The 19,970-nt window shown below is 36.1% G+C and overlaps 1 protein-coding gene across 3 annotated transcripts in view; it reads left to right on the forward strand.

Moving 5' to 3' along the window:
• The window catches only part of sema5a (sema domain, seven thrombospondin repeats (type 1 and type 1-like), transmembrane domain (TM) and short cytoplasmic domain, (semaphorin) 5A), a 207,281-nt gene that overhangs the window by 111,942 nt on the left and 75,369 nt on the right, over positions 1–19,970 (forward strand). For all 3 annotated transcript variants that reach the window (XR_005281131.1, XR_005281130.1, XM_038289057.1), the window contains exons 9-12: positions 665–800; positions 9,659–9,863; positions 14,147–14,354; positions 18,365–18,482. Coding sequence is in view for 1 of the 3 variants with exons in the window: in XM_038289057.1 (XP_038144985.1) it covers positions 665–800; positions 9,659–9,863; positions 14,147–14,354; positions 18,365–18,482 (667 nt within the window). In the remaining 2 variants the exon portion in view is untranslated. The remainder of the gene's footprint in view (positions 1–664; positions 801–9,658; positions 9,864–14,146; positions 14,355–18,364; positions 18,483–19,970) is intronic.

Consider the following 19,970-nt stretch of genomic DNA (forward strand, 5'->3'; position numbering starts at 1 on the left):
TACAATCTAAACTCCTATTAGTGTTACTCCCCTGTTTTACCATCTTTTTCTTCTTATTTTCTATTATCTAAACTGTATTACAGTCACTTGCACACAGACCATCACTAAAGCTGAGTAATCAATTCTTTATGGTCATTGCCTTCATATAACTGAGAGGGGGAAAAAACCCTTTTGAAGGGTATTGGAAACATTTCCCCCTACAGGCACAGAGCTTAATGAACAGCTCCAACCGATAATAATTCACATTCCCAAAGTCTTGCAGTTCGAGTCGAGTGTTAATACTCTCATTCTTTACTTTCTCTTCTAAGGGAGACAACTGCTACTTGTTGTAACTGACAGCTTAAAAAGTCAAAGCTATATATTAGCTCTGAGATCTATACTATCAATCAGAAAAGCCGTGAAGTTTAATTGAGCCCTGCTGCTGGATTTATACTCTAATAATGACAGTCACAAACAGTGTTTGTCTGTTTGCAACTTGAATTTTATAGTTAGTGCAAAAATTTGGAGGTAATCGTAACAAACACATACAGATGTAATCTATTATCGTGGTACGTTGAATATTTTTTGTGTGAATTTAAACATATTAATCCTAGTTTTTTTTATTTTGCTGTTATGTCATTATCTTCCATTTTTGTGAGGCTAACCACACTTTTTCCTCTATCAGAAACAGCATTGCTGCATCTGCAGTGTGTGCCTTCAATCTCAGTGCCATATCCCAAGTTTTTAATGGACCCTTCAAGTACCAGGAAAGTTCACGATCAGCTTGGCTGCCCTACCCAAACCCCAACCCAAACTTTCAGGTAAGGTTATAAACTTTTCTCCCCTTAAGGGATGTTCAGCTACTGTAAGAGATTCTTTGCTTTGCACAACTTTGAAAAATATACTATACTATTTTTACAGAGCCATAAAACCTTGCTGTTAAAGTAACATCCAATGTTGTATTTAGTGCTACTGCTAACAATAGTTAAAATGAAATTATATCTCAATAAGCCCTTGGAATTGAATTTTAGATGTTCTGTTGATACCTATCCTAAAAATGGTAAATATTTAGTCTAAAAAAGGTGAAAGAGGCAGGGTAGGAGCTGGAAAGAGGGGAGTGTGGGCATTAGACTCCCCTGAAATTTGTTTGGTTCCTCCAGGTGCTTCTCCAGATGACTGACATGTCCCAGCAACAAATTCATCCTGTGCAGTAGTTAAAGCTCTGCAGACAAAGAGTGTAAAAAAAAAAAAAATTGGTGTAAAATTTTACAGAAATACAGTAGAAGTAAAAAGTACCTCATTAAAATGGAACTTTAAAGGCAAAACAGACGAGCTGCTGTCAGCTGGTCGTCCCGCGTACCAGTCTCTGAGCCATCCTCACCTACAGTCATTCTCCGTGCTCATTTGTTGCTAGTTTGCTCTCGCTCTGCATGTAAACATTTACTGTTTAGATTACCAGTGAGCTTCAGTTTTAGCCATTGATTTTATGTAGCTCAACTGCTCTCAAGGAGTATTTGGAAATGGCTACAAGCAAGAAGTAAACTCTTACAAGTTTATGAGAAAAAGAGGAAAGCCTCACAAGATAAAAGTTCTTCCAAATACAATGTGGTTTAATTTCAGTCAGTGTTTCAGTGTGAAAGCACTGATAGTTCACACTGAGGAGTGGAGGAGTTGAGGAGCACGTAACGTGGTCTTGGTGTGTGCAGTTAATCCAAAAGTTGCCTAGGCATTTCCTAACTACATTTGCAGACACCTGTAAATAAAAGTTCATGTGTTAATTTTTAAACAAAAAAAAAGGCATAGATATTTTTTTGAGAGACAAACATTTCTCAGTTTGGAAAGAAAAAAGAAAATGCAGCACAAAAATAACCATGTTAACAAGTTTACTTACAAGACACTAATTCTAGTAAAGAACCATTTCCACTTGTAAAGTGGAAATTACCAGGACATTGTGTTCACGTGCTTTCATTGTGGTAGAGAAGAGAAGCATGCTGGATGCAAAGATTATCCTGACCTGCTAGTTTGGCAAGACAGTAATAGACTTCCTAATTAGTCTGCTACATGAAGAAGATGATTCATCAAATGCATCGACTTACTGCTGATAAAATCAAGCAATAACAGTCATTTTTAAAAAATGACCCAAGTTTAAATGGTGATATATTTCTGAAAAGTCACAGTGTGGGCTACAAACACAACAGGAGAAACGCTTAACGATGCAGTATTCACAATACAGAATACTGTAGTTTATCTTCTTTCCGCCATGTTGAAAATTCAAAGTTTATCGCATCTCGTTAACTCAGGTACAATAGAATTTTCCCAGCTTTTAAGTGGAAATTATGACATGTGAGTGGGTGTTCATGTGCAATTTTCATGTCGGCTTTTGGTATTTACCATTAATGATGCCACATGAAGGCATCATTAATGATGCCATCTTGTCCTGTTTTTGATTTTTGGAGGGTTTTTTGGACTTGTTTGTATGTTATTCCTTTACTTTATACCTCAATAAGGAAAAAAACGCCGGCCCCTCCCTGCCCCCCTGGTAAATTTGGTCTAATTGCCGCTGCCTGCTAGTTCTAATCTTCATCCCTTGCTTTTTCCAATATCCACTATCACTCCTAGCTAAAAAGAGACTCCAAACTGAGATCTTAATCCTCTGTTTTGAGCAGCATAAACTCTAATCACAACCAACAGAAAAAAGACTGACATTAGTTACATTTATTTGCTAATAGCATGTTTATAAGGTCATGGATGTATGAATCAGATACTGTCCACTTATTGACTGCTACATGCAGTAATTAAATATGCATTTTGTTCATGCTTAAATGCTAGTTTTAGTTTAAGATTACTTGCAGTGACATTAAGACAAAAAGACATTAGCATGTCTTTCACCACTGTAATGAAAATTCAATGTTTCTTACAAAACTTTAAATTGCTTTTTACTTACAGTGTACGTCCACTTGCTTTTGTGGGCTCATTCTAAAGTTTGTCTATGCAGACAGTGAAATCTCTTTTTGCAAACCATATTTATATTGCAAAACAACTTTACAGACCAGTTTAACTAAGTAAAAATAAAAGTTTTTGTTAACCCACCAGAGGCCGACTGATGCCTCTATCCATGTTAGGATCTGATTACTAATCCCACTTAATTTTCACTTAGTTATTATTACCACTCAATAAGAAATATACTTTAGATGTAACTGGGTGAAAACTTCTATTACATACCCAAATCAAGTAAAAGTTCACCTATTGTCAACTACTTTTAAAGAGTACAATAAAACTGTATTTAATCACAGTAATGTGAGTAAATGTAACTAGTTACTTTCAACTCCTGGTGCTATGTAACACAGAGTTATAATCAACCTAACTAAAGGACTACGGTACCTATAAGTGATCAAAGAGAAAGAGTATCATCAATCAAATATTGAAGAAAGAGAGCAGAGAAGGTAAGCTAAGAGAAGAAGGCAAGTAAGACAACTTTATACAGCATATTTCAGAAGAAAAATAGTTCAAACTGCTGTACATGGGTATTAGAAGCAGAAAAGTAAAATGGTTTATAGGATCAAAAAGACAGTAGGAGTTGAAGGAGCAGGAGAGAAGAAAGATTAATAAAAGGATCATATTTAAACTCGGATGACCTAATTCTTCACTTTTACTAAACTATAATAAAGGAAATTGTGACGACTATGAGGAGAATAAAACAATAGAAATGTTATATACTTATGGTGTAAAGGATAATGGTCTGGACTTGTTTATCTCTTTATCAATTTGAAGGACTCCATGGCACTCCACATTACAATCAGTCATTTATCTATTCATTCACTAGCTGATATAAGCAGTGTAGTGTTTCATATTTTGTTTTTTGATACATTGTTATTATTAATTATTACAACTGCAAAAAAAAACTGACATATACCTAAATGTATTTAATCTATTATTTTAAAATTTAAATTGCAAATGATTGTTGAGAACAAAAAAAAAAATCATTGCCTTTCCAAACCCAACTGTTTAAGTACACTTACCAAAAAATATTGTTTTCATTTTGGAAGTACAGTGAAAATATATTATTAATATGATTTCTCAGTCTTTAACAAACATAAATACATTGTATTTTCGGCATACATTAATATCATTACTACAATGTCACAGCTGAAAAAATTAGCAATTTTGTTTTTCATATTGAATAAAACATTCAGTTTTACCTTTCTAGTATTTGTGCACGTTTTGTTTTTACATTTGTAAAAGTTTTAAGTAAAATATGTTGGACGTTAATGGATAGACAACCAACACCAAAAAGGTTAATATAAGTTTCATGTGTACTTTCAGTTTTTAGTAGTGATTTTCTTTATTTTTATATGATTTTGCATTTCTGCACAAAGTGAAAAGCACTCTTTGTATTACAAGGAAATAAATCCTCCCTCTTGAGATCTGTATTTAAACACCAAGTTAGCGATATTACAGTGTGAATCAGAATACTGAACCAAAGACAACTACAGTACATACTCACATTTGATGTGATTGGAATAAATACACAATCAATCTTTCAGAAGAGGCATTTTTTGCTCACATAATGATGAAAAAGTGTTGTTCACTCATTCACCTCAGAGGAAGCTCTTCATATAACATCTAATTTTCAATTAAGAATCTCCTCTCTCAAGATTGCACACATTATGCCTGCTCATTATAAACTCTTGTATAGGTCATTCATTCCTTGAAGATATGTATTGGAGTTGTCGTTCTTAATAAACTTGACTTATTTTGCATAGGCAAGATTTTATGTTTTTGTTGCATACTAAAACCCCAAGGGGTTTGGTGAAGCCTCTTATTATCCTTTTAGGTGGCAGTGATGATGCAAAGGAAATGCATTTTTGGCAGACAATTGGCACTCGGTTTTTTGCCGGCTTAGCAGAAAGTGGCGAAGCTAATCCACCTAGTTCTCTGTGAGGAATCGAATTTGCTGTTAGGGTTTCCACCAGTGGGTGATACTTGCATCACAGGCATGTGCCATGATAAGTTTTCATCATGTTGCCGCCAAGCCAAAACATGCAAGAGATGCTTAATGATGGTATGCTTAATATGTACATGCCAACTCACCAATAAAGCTGTTACATTAAACACAATTATCTGCCAGCATGCATTCACTTTTCTGCCTGTCAGCAGCTAAATATTTTAGCTATAATTATCAATAATTATTTTTTTTTTCTTATCTGCTCTTCAATGTGCTACAGAAATATCACTGGGGAGGATTTTGTCCTTCGCAATAATTTTCTCTGTGTCTCAGGCATACAGGTGTATCTGTTTCACACCTCTTCCCCTATCTTCTCAAATTAAGCTTGGGTACAATGGTTGCACCTTGCTGATGGAGTAAGGCTCACTTTATCTAGTTTTCAGTGACATCTTCATCAAGTATTTGTCAATGTTGGGGGAAAAGATTTACAACCACAAGATTTATAGCTCCTCTTCAAGCTAGGATACACACACACATGCACACAGGCATGTTGTGTTTCCATGTTTTATGGGGACTTTTCACTACCGGGTAACTTACATTCATTTCTATATCCTAACCCAAACCTATTACCCTAACCATTACCAACATATTCCCTACACTACCTAAGTTAAGATACGGTAAACGTAACCTTAACCTAAAGTTAATTCACACCATATTTTAAACTGTCTACCTAACATTAAGAATTGGGGTTCACCACATTAGGACCAGGCTTTGGTCCCCATAAAGTCAGTTGGTCCTTAAAAGGTTAGTAAATATACTGAAAATTGTTCTAACTAGGTAACATATACAAGTACAGACACACTCATTGATTAAGAGGATAACTCTGAGTCTCTGGAAATCCCTCCACTCAATTGAGCCACCATGGTTTGTTCAGACAATGAGTCATGTTCACTGGGCATTAAAGTCAAATACCACCTACTGCACAGAATGTATTGTATTGGTTTTATGTCATTCTATAACAGATTTTTGTAGAATATAGTCTTTGTTCATCCATGCAAACAGGACCATCTGTTAAGTTTGACTAACAGCCAAAAGCAAATAATTTTTTGTCATTTGAATTAATTAGACCAGCAGTTTTCATGCTATTCTATTCACACTGAGGTAATGTTATACAATGCCTGAGATAAGTGTTCAGAATCTTTTTTTATGTTTTGTCACTTTACAAGCAAAATCTTAACGTACGTTATAGGATAGACTAAGACAAAGCAGAGTTAAAACTGGAAGGAAAATCATACATGGATGCAGCTTTTTTGCAAAATAGAAATCAAAAGAACTCTTGTGCCCTGTTCATTTCCTTCTTCTTTACCCCTGAATAAAATCAAATAGAACCAGTTTCCAATAGTGCCTTCTGGCTGGTCTAGATGAAATAAAGAACTAAGATGAGAAATTAAGAGAAAGGTAGGAATTTAAGATGTTTATTTTACACCATGTTTTTCATCCTCTCTTTTAAAACTAATTAAAACGTGGTTATAGAACGTTTGAGCCACCATAACAAAGACAGTTTTTCTTACTAAAAATTACTCAAACTTCCTTTGCCACTGAGAAAAAAAATAGACAAACCTATAATTAACTTAACCAAGACACAGAGGAAAACTGAATTAAACAAGATTGTAATTAACCCCCTTCCAGCCACTCTCATCAAAAATGTTAATTTACTTAACAATATGCCTGAATATGTATTTTTGGAAGAGAGGCAAGAAGAAATTGTTGAAAACTTTGAGAAATGAACCATATAAGTCCATCTAAATGTACCGCCCCAAGCATGCAATATGGTGCTTAATTGGTGTTACGTTTCCAACTGGGGACAGGGAGGCTAGCAGAGGTGGTGAGAAAATAGATAGAGCTGAATTAAACCCTGATAGAGGCTGCAAAAAACTTCTGACTTAAATGGAAGTAAATTTTAAGCAGGAAAAATACCTCTAAAAAAACAGCTCGAGGTGTCTTAGGCTATACCCTAAAATCCCAAATAAAACATCTGGAGGTTTGTTTGAAGGTTTGCAGCCAAGTGTTAAACAGTTACTCATAAAGCTCAGGGTCAAAAATATCATGCCATGATACAAGGAAGATGTTTTGAACACGTGTCCATTTTACAAAAACATGCTGTAAAGCAACTGTGCATCTGAGTGTCACTTATGTCATCCTGGCAGAGCACTTTGGCCTGATGATGAAAGGGGCAGACAGCTGAGTGTTGGATGGGCCCTCGGCCAAATGATGTTTGTGTCCCTCACCTTGACTTTGCTTGTAACATTAATTTTACAGAGCATCCACATATGTAATAGAGCCTCAGAGGCCAGAGTCAGATACCTTCTCATTTTCTGGTGGAAAATCCAGTCATCCACATCCTTTAACATCCATGCAAACAACACTAAAGAAGACTACAAAAGAAAACTTTAGAAGTGCAGTATTGAACATTCGACTTATTGTTCATCACCTGAGGCTGTTTACTTGAGACACTAGAAACGTGGTGGATGTCCGACTGAATGAGGGTTGCAATTTCCCACCTCCTGATTTTGCTTGAACACTGATCTGATCACTGGCCTGGGAAATCCCTTCCTGTTTGACATCTGCCTGATAAAGGTCAAGTGGTAACCTGTATAAGATGTCCTTAATGCTACGTTTAAAGGTTTTATGCCGGGAAGGAATCATCTGCCAGGGTCCAGTTTCTGCAAAGAAATGGAGGTGCATCTGAAACCCTGAAGCAGATGCACAATCAAATACCATCATTAAAACAGCAGGCAGCAGCTTTAGATCTGTTGGCTTTGTCCTATATTTTTTCCATCCCAGCTTCAATAGGAAAGAGTTCAAAACAGATAAATCATAATACGAAATACATCTATTATTTAATTTGGGGATATTTACACTACAAACTACATAAAGCATTTCATGAAAATGAAATGGAAAGACAGCTATTTAAAAAATGTCTTTTATATCTAAATATTAATCTAAAAGTGTTGCGTTTAACTATATTAACCATCCTGGCATCAACTCTTTTCCTGGAAAATGCTGCAAATCTTGTGGTGTATGACTCTGTGGACTTTACTCCTACAGAGAGAAAATTATTGTAAATATTACTTGCAAAATTGAGATGAAAATGATCTGTGAACAGTATTTTTTAAGTCTTGCCACAGGTTCTAGTTTGAACGTCGTCCTGGGCATTGACTGGGCCATGAATAGGTAGACCCTTTAGTTGTAGCTAATTGTTTGGTAAAAGTAATACTCAATTCCACCTTTAGCAGATTTTCTTCTTGCATTACCCTTTATTTAGCTCTATCAATATTCCCATCAAACCTTACCAGGATCCCCATTACTGTCATACCATTATGTTGCAGAATGGAAAAATAACCATGCGGCATGAGTATTCTGACGCATATTACATTTTGTATGTCTCTTACATGGGCAGTAAAAAACTGCAAACTGCTTAGGCCGACTTTGTTAAGAGAGTATGAATTAGTTGAAGAGTGTCCCAATGGTCATCTTTGTTGCTTCTCTGTATATTTTCCGTCTTTCCAGTCCTTTCCATTTATGGATTATAGACTAAACTAAAAATATCACTAAGCATAACAATAAAAAGCCCTCATTGTTAATATCTAATAACATTAAAACAGAGCAAGTTTATGGTTGTAATGTGACCAAATGTGCAAAGGCTAATGGGATATCAATACGTTGGCAGAGCATTTGGTTTAAGCAGTATTTTGAGAACAGTATGAATAGATAAATCTGAGAAACACATAATTTAAACCAACGTTATTTTATTTTGTGACTTGTGTACATAATCCAGTGCCCCTGAAAAAAGTTAATCTCCGGTAAAAAGACTTTTTACATATCTTGCGCTTGTTAGCTTTTAGTGCGTTATTATTCCTACAGTTGGTCAAGGCAATAAAACCTTGCTTTGAAGCTATTACAAATTAAATGTCAGTCTTTAAAAGTAACTGAACATAATCATTAACTTCTTTGTGAAGCAGGGCTATGAAATGAGTAATGAGCTCTACTTTGATTCCTTTTTAAAACTCTATATCAGAGAGTACTGAAATAAAATAGAAATAAAACATTGAAAGTGTCTAAAATATTAAGTATACCAAATTGTAACTTTGTGACATGAATCTTGCTTTATTTCAATTCAAATTAATACTTTTTTGTAGGGTGACATAATATAATCAGAAACATTTAATCATACTTAGACATGTGACTACAGATTTTTTGCATCTGCTAGTGAAGGTTTTTTTCATGCCTTTAATGGTTACATACTGAAAATGAAAACCATGAAGTCGCAAAAGCCTTTGAAAAGTTAATATTTTTAAGCTGAGAAATGACACAATCAGGAAATATTATTACCCAAGTACCAATAAAGCCTTACAGCAATATGTATGCATATGAGCTAGAAATCTAATAAAAGAGATAACTACCCACTCAGTGAAACATTCCTTCAGTCTCTTTCCATCAACCTCTGTGACTACAAAGCCTTTAGGTCGGAAGGAAAGAAAACCAACTCAAAGAGGCAGCAATCGACCTGAAATCCTTGTTCCTTTAATCATTCAATCCCCCATTTCCGTCTCAGGGTTTATTTCTTAACAAAAAACCTTAAGCTCATTAACCTGCAATCCTTAAAAGCTCAGGCTTTTATCGATATTATGAAGTCTAATTTCCTCTTTTCTCATACTTTTTCTACATCTGCAGTGCGGCACCATCAACTCTGGCTCTTATGTGAACCTAACTCAACGAAACCTGCAGGACGCACAGAAGTTTCTACTGATGCACGAGGTGGTCCAGCCTGTGGTTCCTGTTCCTTATTTCATGGAAGACAATGTCCGCTTCAGTCATATTGCAGTTGATGTGGTGCAAGGGAAAGACACACTTTTCCACATCATTTATTTGGCCACTGGTAAGTAACATAGAACTTTCTGGTAAAAATGTTTCTATAGTAAAAAAAATCAATATGACAAGGTTTTATTATTGGTTAGTATTGGCATGGGTGTTGTGTCACCAAAATTGGGTCACGATATTATATTATCACGATATTGCAATATCACTGTATAATTTTCTTAGCTATCAAAATAGATCAAAAAACAAGTGCAGTATATTTTCATAAGAAGGTATTCATAATTTCATTATTTTGGTATCCATGTTGTTTGGAGTTTGAGTTAGTCCATGTCTTCCACTGTGACTGCCTTAACTACAGATACTGTATGGCACTGCGGTGCACGGCAAAAGCACAGCTATATGCCAGTGGGGCGTTACAGAGGTAGCCAATTTTCCCATATTGTTTTAGGTAAATTGTTTTGTTTTGTTTAAAGCGATATTAGGAACAGAAAAATCAATATTATATCGGGCACCCAAAAATCACAACATATCGAAAAAATCAATTTTTCTTTTTTTTCCACACTCCTAACTGGCACAGTAATTTATTAATTAATTAATTTATTTATTTATTTTTGCTTTTTTACTATTAAAGATTAGAAATAAAACATGTGCATTTTTCTACTTATTGTTCACAGATTCCTGTTTTTTTTTTTTTTAAGTAATTTTCTGAATATTTGATGCACTTCTGATTTTTTGTTTTATTCTCATTGGCAATAAATAAAGGAAATTTACTTTAGAGGGAAGTGTTGGTAAAAACAATTAGAAAAGATCATAGAAGCCAGCTATTTTCTGTGTGGTTTCATCCATTAGCTGTAGTTTAATGTATTAAATTGTTTTTCTTTATACATTTTTGACTTTGTTATGGTTCCTCTGTCAAAAAAATAGAAAATACACTGGTTCTTAAATGTGAAATTGGACATTGTATGCCGTACATATTACAAAAAAAAAAAAAAACTTACTAAATCTGTTTTAATAGTAATAGAAGTTTTGTGGCCCCACACTTCCCCCCCCCAAAAAATAGAATAGAATACAATAGAAAATCGCATTTTTGGCCCATAATGAAGAAATTCTGGTGTTTACAGCAGCAAAAATATTATAGAAAAAAAAAACGGCCACACAAATATGTACCTTAGAAAAATGTTTAAGAATAACATAATATTTAAGAGTTAAAATATAAACAGTAAAATACTGCACTGTAATAGAGTATTTTATACATATTGTAAACATGATTCCTGCTTCTAACAAACAGAAATACCTACAGTAAAATAGTTCATCTAAAAAATAAGAAGCTGGGGAAATAGTTGAAATAATTAGGTTTATTTAGGTAAGTTATTATTATCACAATAAAACACATTGAAGGATGTGTATTTAATGAGTGATGAGACAATATGTGGATGGAAAATCAAGTGTTAAAACCAACAAAACTTTCCTTCGTCTTCCAATGTTTGATTGATTTTTACTTTTATAGCTGTAGCTACAGTATAAGGAGCTTGAAGCCCTTGAGAAGCATTCAGCACATGAAAAACGTGACCTGCAAGAAGGAGAACAATACCAGTCAATCTGTATCATCATCACGAAGACATCAAAGCTTTCACTTTAACATTATGGGTTTTGAGATTCTTTGCCTACACATGTTCCCCATGTGTTCATAATCATTATCCAGTCACTCATATATATATATAGAGGTTTAAACCCAGAACGAGTAAACCGTATTTCACTACAATATGAACCCTCATCAGTATGCATCATAAAACAGCCAACAGGCATTTGTCTAGAGAGAGAGACGAATGAAGGATAAATAACACACATGTTGAGCCATTAAACATTTATTCTGTCCGATGTGTATGTTTGGTACCATCTGCTTTTAGTAGATCGTTTGATCAAGGTGATGCTATCCACTAATGATGTTAGACTTGGCAAAGTGTTGAAAACAGAATCAAAAAGTCTCTAGATACACGTCGTTATTTGATGAGCTGTTGTAAAATCACATTTGGACAGCAAACAAGTGCGCTTAACTCAACTTTAAAGGCAGTGACCCATTTCGTTCGGCTAATGTACCACAAAGGCCCGCTGGGAAATGGCAACATCCTGCTAAAGAGCTAGGATGTTATTTTAGGATATTTTGCATACTGTATGCAGTACAAGCACATGTACAGCGACTCTCACTGTAACACACAACTACACACCCATAAACTCACACACAGTCTGTGTCAGTTCCCTTCATCCCTGCTTGGCATCTCCCGCTAAAACTCCCCTCTCATTGTTTGTACGCTGCCGTGATCAATGCAGCACTGAAACGGAGCTGCCCACACTGCAAGTTCCCCAGACACTAACCAGACGCTAATGAAAACATCTGAACCGCTGCCAGGGCCATTGGCTTGTACCTAATCACACACTGTTATTAACGCCTAAACGCACCCCGCTGATTGAGGCCATTGAGGGAAAACCTAATAGCTCCAGTCGGGAGTACAAAGATGTCGAAGGGCAAGATTCTTTCGAGTAATCATGCAGCTTGCTGAGCAGAATAGTGAAACTGTTCTTCAGCCTCTGTAATAATTCCTGCCTATCAGCAGATTTTTTTTTTTTCTTTTTCAGTGTTGATCTTGATGGATTAAAAGCATCTGAAACATTTACAAAGGTTCATGCCCCAGAAAGAAAATTGTTACTAACTATAGTAGCATATACCTCTTTTTAATAGCAGTTAACTCAACAGGAAAATTTGGCACATCATAGATTTAATGCATGAAAAAGGTCTGAAAGGCTCCACATGCAGACAGAAAACTGCGCACTGCAGCACTTTAATACCTCCTTAATTAGAAAATAGGACATTATGTGATATTTTAAGCTTCCAAGAAGGCCATTTTATTCCACTGTACAAAAAAAAGCTGCTAAAAAAATGTATCAATATACCATGTAATTGTTATACCAAAACGAAAAAAATCTGTAGGACTGAGGAGTAATAAATACCTTAACTGCAGTTTTTTATACAGCTTTGCAAAAATATTTCATGCTGAATGAGGGTAAATGTAGGCCATGATTTAGCACATTTTAATGTTTAAATCAGGTTCTCACACTTCACCCCCATTTAAGGTTTTCCATGATGATACCACCACAAACTAGAGAGTAATATCTATGGGGGTTTGTGTGATAAATAAACGTTGTATCATAGAAAGCATTGTGAGGCAATGAAAAATGATGCAGGGTTTGCAGCTTTGTTCTTTCAAAGACATAAATTCGCTCTAACCTAAACCTTTTCAGGATAGCTCAGCTCTGGTCCAATGGATTCTGTCCTCCCTCTATTTTACCTCAGCGTAAAATCATTTGTAGCCAGAGAGAAAATTTCTAGTTTCTCAGTCTTATTGTAAACCCCTGCCCCTGTTCTATATAGGCATCATTATGGTATGTTGCTACCACCACTATGTTTTTTGGTGGTTGGTATTATATTCTGTGTAAAGTGCAGAATCTGCCTTGTGTTGAACTGTCAAATCAAATACCAAAAGACATAAGTTTGTAGTTACATTATAATATGGCAAAATCTGATAAAGATCAAAGGGTACGAGTACTTTGACAAAGAAATGTAAATCTAGTTTTCATTCTGAAAGGTGCAAGGCCCTCATTTTACATACTGTATTGCATGAAGTGCAGCAGCATTACTGACCACAATGGACCACTCCTGGAGGCAAAACTGAACTTTTTCTGCCTTTAAGTTACCTATTAGCATTTAGCCCTTCATCTTTTTCCAGATCCACTGTACACCTAATTACCTTTGGCTTGCCCAGGGGACTGCATGTATAATGGATTATGTTTGTTTTAGTCCTCCCAAAAGAAAATTTTCCTCAAAGTGGGTCTCACTGGGCCTGCCTTAAACAAAATTAAAGGTCAGAAAGTACTCACGGTGACACAGATTTCCACACTTTTCTCTCTCTTTTACAACTACAAAGCATTTTTGTACCGTAGAATATTCCCTCACGGAGAAGTAGGCCAAAATTCATGCATTCAGGTGTCTCATCAGCTCTCTTGTTACGTCTACAGCGCTGCATATTGATGCTTTAACAGGGCTTTGCACATCCAGCCCCATTTTTCTTTTAATTCCTTGTTTCACAGCCTCTTTTACAAGAAGCATTTGTTCTTTAGTTCACAGAGTGTTGAGTGTAGTTTTTGTAAATTCAGCATATATTATTTGTTTGGTTTTTCACATCTATCCTTTTTCCTTTTGCTCTTTTCCTCATTACTTTACCTTTTCTCTAGTGAATTATTTGCCCCTTTTGTGACATAATCCTCTCTTCCCCCTACTTTCTCTTCCAGATTATGGCACTATCAGAAAAGTGCTGTCTCCTCTCAACCAGTCCACAGGGAGCTGCCTATTGGAAGAGATCGAGTTGTTCCCGCCCAGGAAGAGGCAGCCGATACGGAGCTTGCTGATCCTGCACAGCCGCAGCGAGCTTTACGTGGGCTTTAGGGACCAGGTCATCAAGATCCCTCTGAAGAGGTGTAGCTACCACAAGAGCAGAGAGTGAGTCTGTGCACAAAGCAGACATTATAAATCTTAATAGAAAGCTGGCAAAGGCAGATGTGCAAACAACAAAAATTATCCTTTTTTTGTTTGTTTTCATAAGATGCTCTTTATCAGAGAGAACCAGGACTTTGCTGAAGTTTAAATCCACCAAATGAGCTTTGTCTGATACGCTGAAGGTGCTTGTTGCTGCCCTCTAACTGCCTCCCTTACTGACTGACTGACACAACCACATACTTACTTTACTTTCTGTTCTTTTGTGTGCTTCATCCTATGCTCACCGTTGATTTTTTCTTTGTTTTTAGTTTTATCAGATTATTCTGGTTTCTCTTGTGTTCAGAAGGCACTCCATCTCTGAGCTAGAGGTGGGTGTTAAAAAGTCAAGATCTGAATCCCATCTATCATTGCACAGAGAATTGCACCTTCATTTTTCTTGCGGTTTACCCATCGAGCTGTTACTATTGCACATTGAGCCTTAATGCCTCATTTTACTATGCTGTTGCTCTGTAAAACAGGCCTGCAGCCTCTTTATCAATCTTCATTCTTTCTCTTTTTACACGAAGGTTGAAATAGTCTGAAAAGGCAAAGAAGATCAAAGAAAAGAAACCACAGCAAGGACATACTTTTGTCGCCATTAGATGAGCATAATTATTGATATTACATTTATGGGCACCTCTGTAATGCTTAAAAAAAAAAAAAAAAGGCATTTTTGTAGTTCTTATGTATGGATGGATAAAATAGAAGACCTCGGGCAGCTTTTGAAAATTTGCACTGACATCCTTGCTTCAGTTCTCTCTTTTCACATTAAGCATTAACATTACCTTGTCTTTATAGATACAGAAGGCACATTGTGTGTTTTTTTTCGATGAAAAGGTATTAAACAGTGTGAGTCTCTTTTCCCTTATTTAATGGTTCAACTATGTAATTGAATTCATTTGGATGATTGTGGCTAACCCCTAATGAATACCCAAAAATTGAGATTCCCTAAAAAATTAAAACTAACTTATAATGGATTTCTAATCAAGAAACATCAGCCTTAGGAAAAGCATGTCCATGTGTTGGAGGTTATTTTCCATGAATTACCGCATTACTGCAGCATACTGTATTATTGAATAAATCTGCTATTGGACCTGGTAGAGGAAGGTATAAAAAAGGTCTTCCTGCTTCCTCTTCAGATGCTCATATGGGTTGTGGTTAAAGCTAGTTTAGGTTAAGTGATACTACGGTCTTTCACAAGGTACTTTTTGTACCTTCAGGAAGTTGAGTTTAAATGGGAAAAAAAGCATCATTTCAATACACTTTGTTTGCAAGGGTAGTATGAGATGATTTCAAATATGTTAATAGATGCTATTGCTGGCTCGAAACAGTTAAGCATACAGATCAGATGGCTACCAAAAGCCATCACTAACTCTGAAAACTTCAAATACTTTTTTTTTTTTTTTCTTAGACCACTTGTCACTAAACAAGACAGAAGGACCCAGTATTTAAGGCGAGACAGACTCAGGGATAATTTAAAAAGTGTTTATTTGAAATAACAAAAGCCGGCTGTGGATCTGCAATATCAGCGGCTAGGGCGGGGCAACGTCCATCACTGGAGACTCTTGTTGGTTGAAAAACACAGATTAGTGAACATAATAATCTGACGGAGGGTGATCATCCATATGAGTCACTAACATGGTTTAACAGTTCAGTCCTTCTCTATAGAACAAAGTACAGTAGGATCCAGCCAGTGGACTGCCAGCGAGATGCAGCAGGCGCCACCCATAGTGTCCCAGATGCTGCAGTCCAGGAGAACATGCAAGAGTCCAAGCGAGGTCATGGATAGAGATCAGAACAGGAACAGGCTGGTTCAGGGTTCCAGGAGTCCACAGATGGTTCAGGCAGAACGTTCGGATGGGAACAGGCAAGCTCAGTGGTTTAAAGGCAGAACAGGTCAGGATATCAGGAACACTATGCAACGCTAAAAACCGCTCTCCCTACTGGCCCCCTAGAACTACTGTAGTACTAGAACAGCATTAGCATCAATAATCTGGCCACAATGGCAGGGACTGAGCTGTATACATAGAAGCAGCAGCAGGTAGATAAGATGATCAGTAATAGGAAACTGGGCAGAGTTAGGCAGGTGCATGAAATGAGCAATTAGGCCAGCCATCAGAGCCAACATCATGACACCACTGATCACAATTCCCCAAATAAGAAACATTTGCTGTTTCTTATGGTGCAGTAATTGTTTACCAAAAAGAATATCACTGTATTTCATGTGTTGGAGACATGTCTGTGTGGTGGAACTTGTTAATCTCTTTTAAAGTAGAGATGTAATGATCTGATACCTGGATCAGATATCGATGATTTGATTTCAGATATAAGAGATCTTTGTTACTTCTTTCTTTTTGCTGCTTATTTGTTAAGAAATAAGTACATTAATATCTGTGTTCATTTGTTACTTTTTTATTAACAATGTTTATGTCAAGGCCAGAGCGTTCGCTCACATGGCAAGATTTATGGTTCATTCATTCAACAACTCTATAGGATCAGTATTAGATATCAGCCGATATGCTCAGCCCATGTATTGGTATCACATTGGATCGGAAATAACAGGATGTTAAATGTTAAAGTCTTGAATAGGTTAGTTCAAAATCCTTCCAAGGTTGTGGTCATCGTTTTTGCTTCTGGACGTTTTCTACATTTATTCCTTTTACTCAGTTTTCCAATAGTAAACTTTGATAAATCACTATAAACAATCAACATCTTAAGCATAACCTTTATGGCTTAGCCTACCTGCAGTGTGAATGACTGCTGAAAAGCCTGTCCTTTAATTTTGTTGGAAACAATATGTATAAAACATTTATTTTTTAAACATAATTTTTGCTGGTGCTTCGTGCTACTTAATTTTCCTTTTTTTTAAGAAACCAAAAAAAAAAAAAATAATAATAATTGCTTGATAAAATTGCTTTTTTTCCTCAATTTTCTATTCTAAAAGTATAATACCTAAACAATATAATTGAGACACTTTTTTTACATGACTTTATGTGAGTTTTGGGTTATACCAATTAAATTAATCCCCTTTGTGATAATAATCGTTTGTTTAGATGTTGCTGTATTAGAATGATGCCTTTTTTAATGGTTGTATTTTCTTGGATGACAAATCACCAGTCCCTCGGAAAAACACGTTTTGTCTTTTGCATCGCTTCTCACTTACTCAGCTGTTGTCATCCCTGACTTTGGCATGACAAGAGCTGGCCTGCAACACAGCTTTACCCACAAAATTAATTCACCAACAGGGAATTAACAGATTTCTTTTTTTATACATTTCACAGGGATAGATGCTAAAGCTTATAGATCACATGTCCATACTTTAGTGATGCGGTTTCTGTCTGTGTTCTGTCTTGTTGTTATGAAACTTTGCGAATAAAACAGAAAAAAAAATTTTCCACCAGCGGCAATGTCATTCAAAATGATGCATGCAGCCCAAAGATATTTCACTGCTCTGTCACTGCAGCCTTGTATGTATTTATATGAAAATAGTTATATCAAGGGTTTCTTAGCATTCAATAAACCATCTGCTGTGGTTATTCAAAAGACATACAGTATGCAGCTGTGTTACTGAAATATCCTCAGTTTAGATAATATTTGCGCTGATGTCGAAAATTCAGTCAGCATACTGAATTAAGTAAAGTTAAAGTTCCACGATGCTAATGCATGTTCTGCATTCAGAGACAATTGTTTTAATATTGCTTTCCTTTGTTATTTTACAGTCTTTATTATGTCCTTTTTCTCTTTCCCACAGCAATTTCTTTTATATATTTCGCCATCATCCTGTCTTTGCTGGATCTTATGTTTTAATAGATATCGAACCTACTACTTATATCCTTTATCCGTATTCTTCTTATACAAATGGTATAAGAAGAATGGTTGATTTTATACCATTTTTTAAAATGCAGATATCTGAGTTTGAAAGAACGGACTCACAAACCCCCTCTAATCAGGACATTTGTATTCCCACCCTTTAGAGCATGTGTAGGAGCCAGGGACCCATACTGTGGATGGGATTTGTTGCTGAAAAAATGCACCACTCTGGAAAAAAGTGTCAGAATGAGCCAGTGGGAGCAGAGCATCACAAAATGTCCGGTAAGTATAAATAAAACTCTTCATAATTTCCCATAATTTTGCATTAATCCAAATTGAAACATCAGCATATTTGCAGACTAGTCCTTCAGGGCAAATCAAAGATGGGTTACACATCAGTATCTACTGTAACTGCTCTCTGTTTTCTGCATTGATGTCCTGTTCTGCAGTAAAAACAGCTTTGCGACAGCTATTCTGTTTCTCAAAACTAAACACATTTCCAAGCCATCTTCTTTTATATATAAAGCCCGAGGCACTGCGCTGGACATGAGCCAGATCTGTTATTGAAATGACTGATGAGCCGCCAGCAGATTGATCAGCTGATAACTGATCTGTACAAAGAAGGTAGCTTCTTAAGTTGGAATGGTGTAAAGAGCGAAGGCAAAAAATATTTATAGAATAAAGGCAATCTGCCATATTTACTAGCAGACAAAACCAATTACCGTATTCATAGGTCACTCCTGTGCTCCATACCATGGGTCAGGTTTGCACCATCGAGTCAGTCTTTTTTTTTTTGTAATCAACCTGTTGCGCTTCTCTTGCTGCAGAATTGATTCATATTAGACAATCAGATTCACACGTTATTAATACTGACGCCTGTCACAGTTGACAAGAGAGACAGGATGTGAGTGAATGGAAAACCCATACCTAGGTATCTGTCAGATATACATAAATACCATATAGAAACTTCTTCTTTGTAGCATGACCCAAAGATGCATACTGTATAAATAATTTTGTTTTTATTTTAGACATTAGCTAAGCTCCTCGTTTGAAATTCAGGAATATGTATGTATTAATATCAATCTGCCCTATTTATTAGGAGGCAAAATCTATTATTCATAAGTCACTTCAGTCTCTGCTCCCCTTCAGTGGGTTGCATTTTATTTTAAATAAACTTTTTTCTCCTGTCTTGCTGCAGCAGTGATTGATATTGCACAGACGATCAAATGAACAAGTTCATCACACTGATATGCATCTTTGTATTACAGATAAGCAACAGATGCACACTTTTGCCACATCGCATCCGCAAACTCAACTGCAGAAAACACAGCACTTAGCCTTGTGTACATTGTAGAAAGTATACCTGTCGGAAATGAAAGAAGGTCACCTTGGGTTAGTGGAAACTGCTAAATGGGACAAATGGGACTTTTCCTCAGCTCAGAAACTATGTTCCATATGAGATGTGGTTGTTGAACTGGTTCAACCTATCATTATATCACTGCAAAAAGATATAATGAAGAAACATCATTGGAATATGCTCATGGTCTGATGCTCATTTGTTTCAGTCTTTCTCCAATATAATGTACTGGGGATGGTTGCATTAGAGGATGTTTGCATTACAATAGTGACCGCAACATTCAGAAGGGGTGACAACATGCAGAAGTATGCAGGAGCATCCAACAGTGAGTGGGTGGCGCCTTTATCTTTGCCAGATGGAGGGAGAAACTTAAAATCCTCGTACTTCTAGTGTTAATTAATCGTTTAAATGAT

This window comes from Cyprinodon tularosa, unplaced genomic scaffold (assembly GCF_016077235.1).
Source record: "Cyprinodon tularosa strain WSP-4 unplaced genomic scaffold, ASM1607723v1 ctg262, whole genome shotgun sequence".
NCBI classification, from domain to species: domain Eukaryota; kingdom Metazoa; phylum Chordata; class Actinopteri; order Cyprinodontiformes; family Cyprinodontidae; genus Cyprinodon; species Cyprinodon tularosa.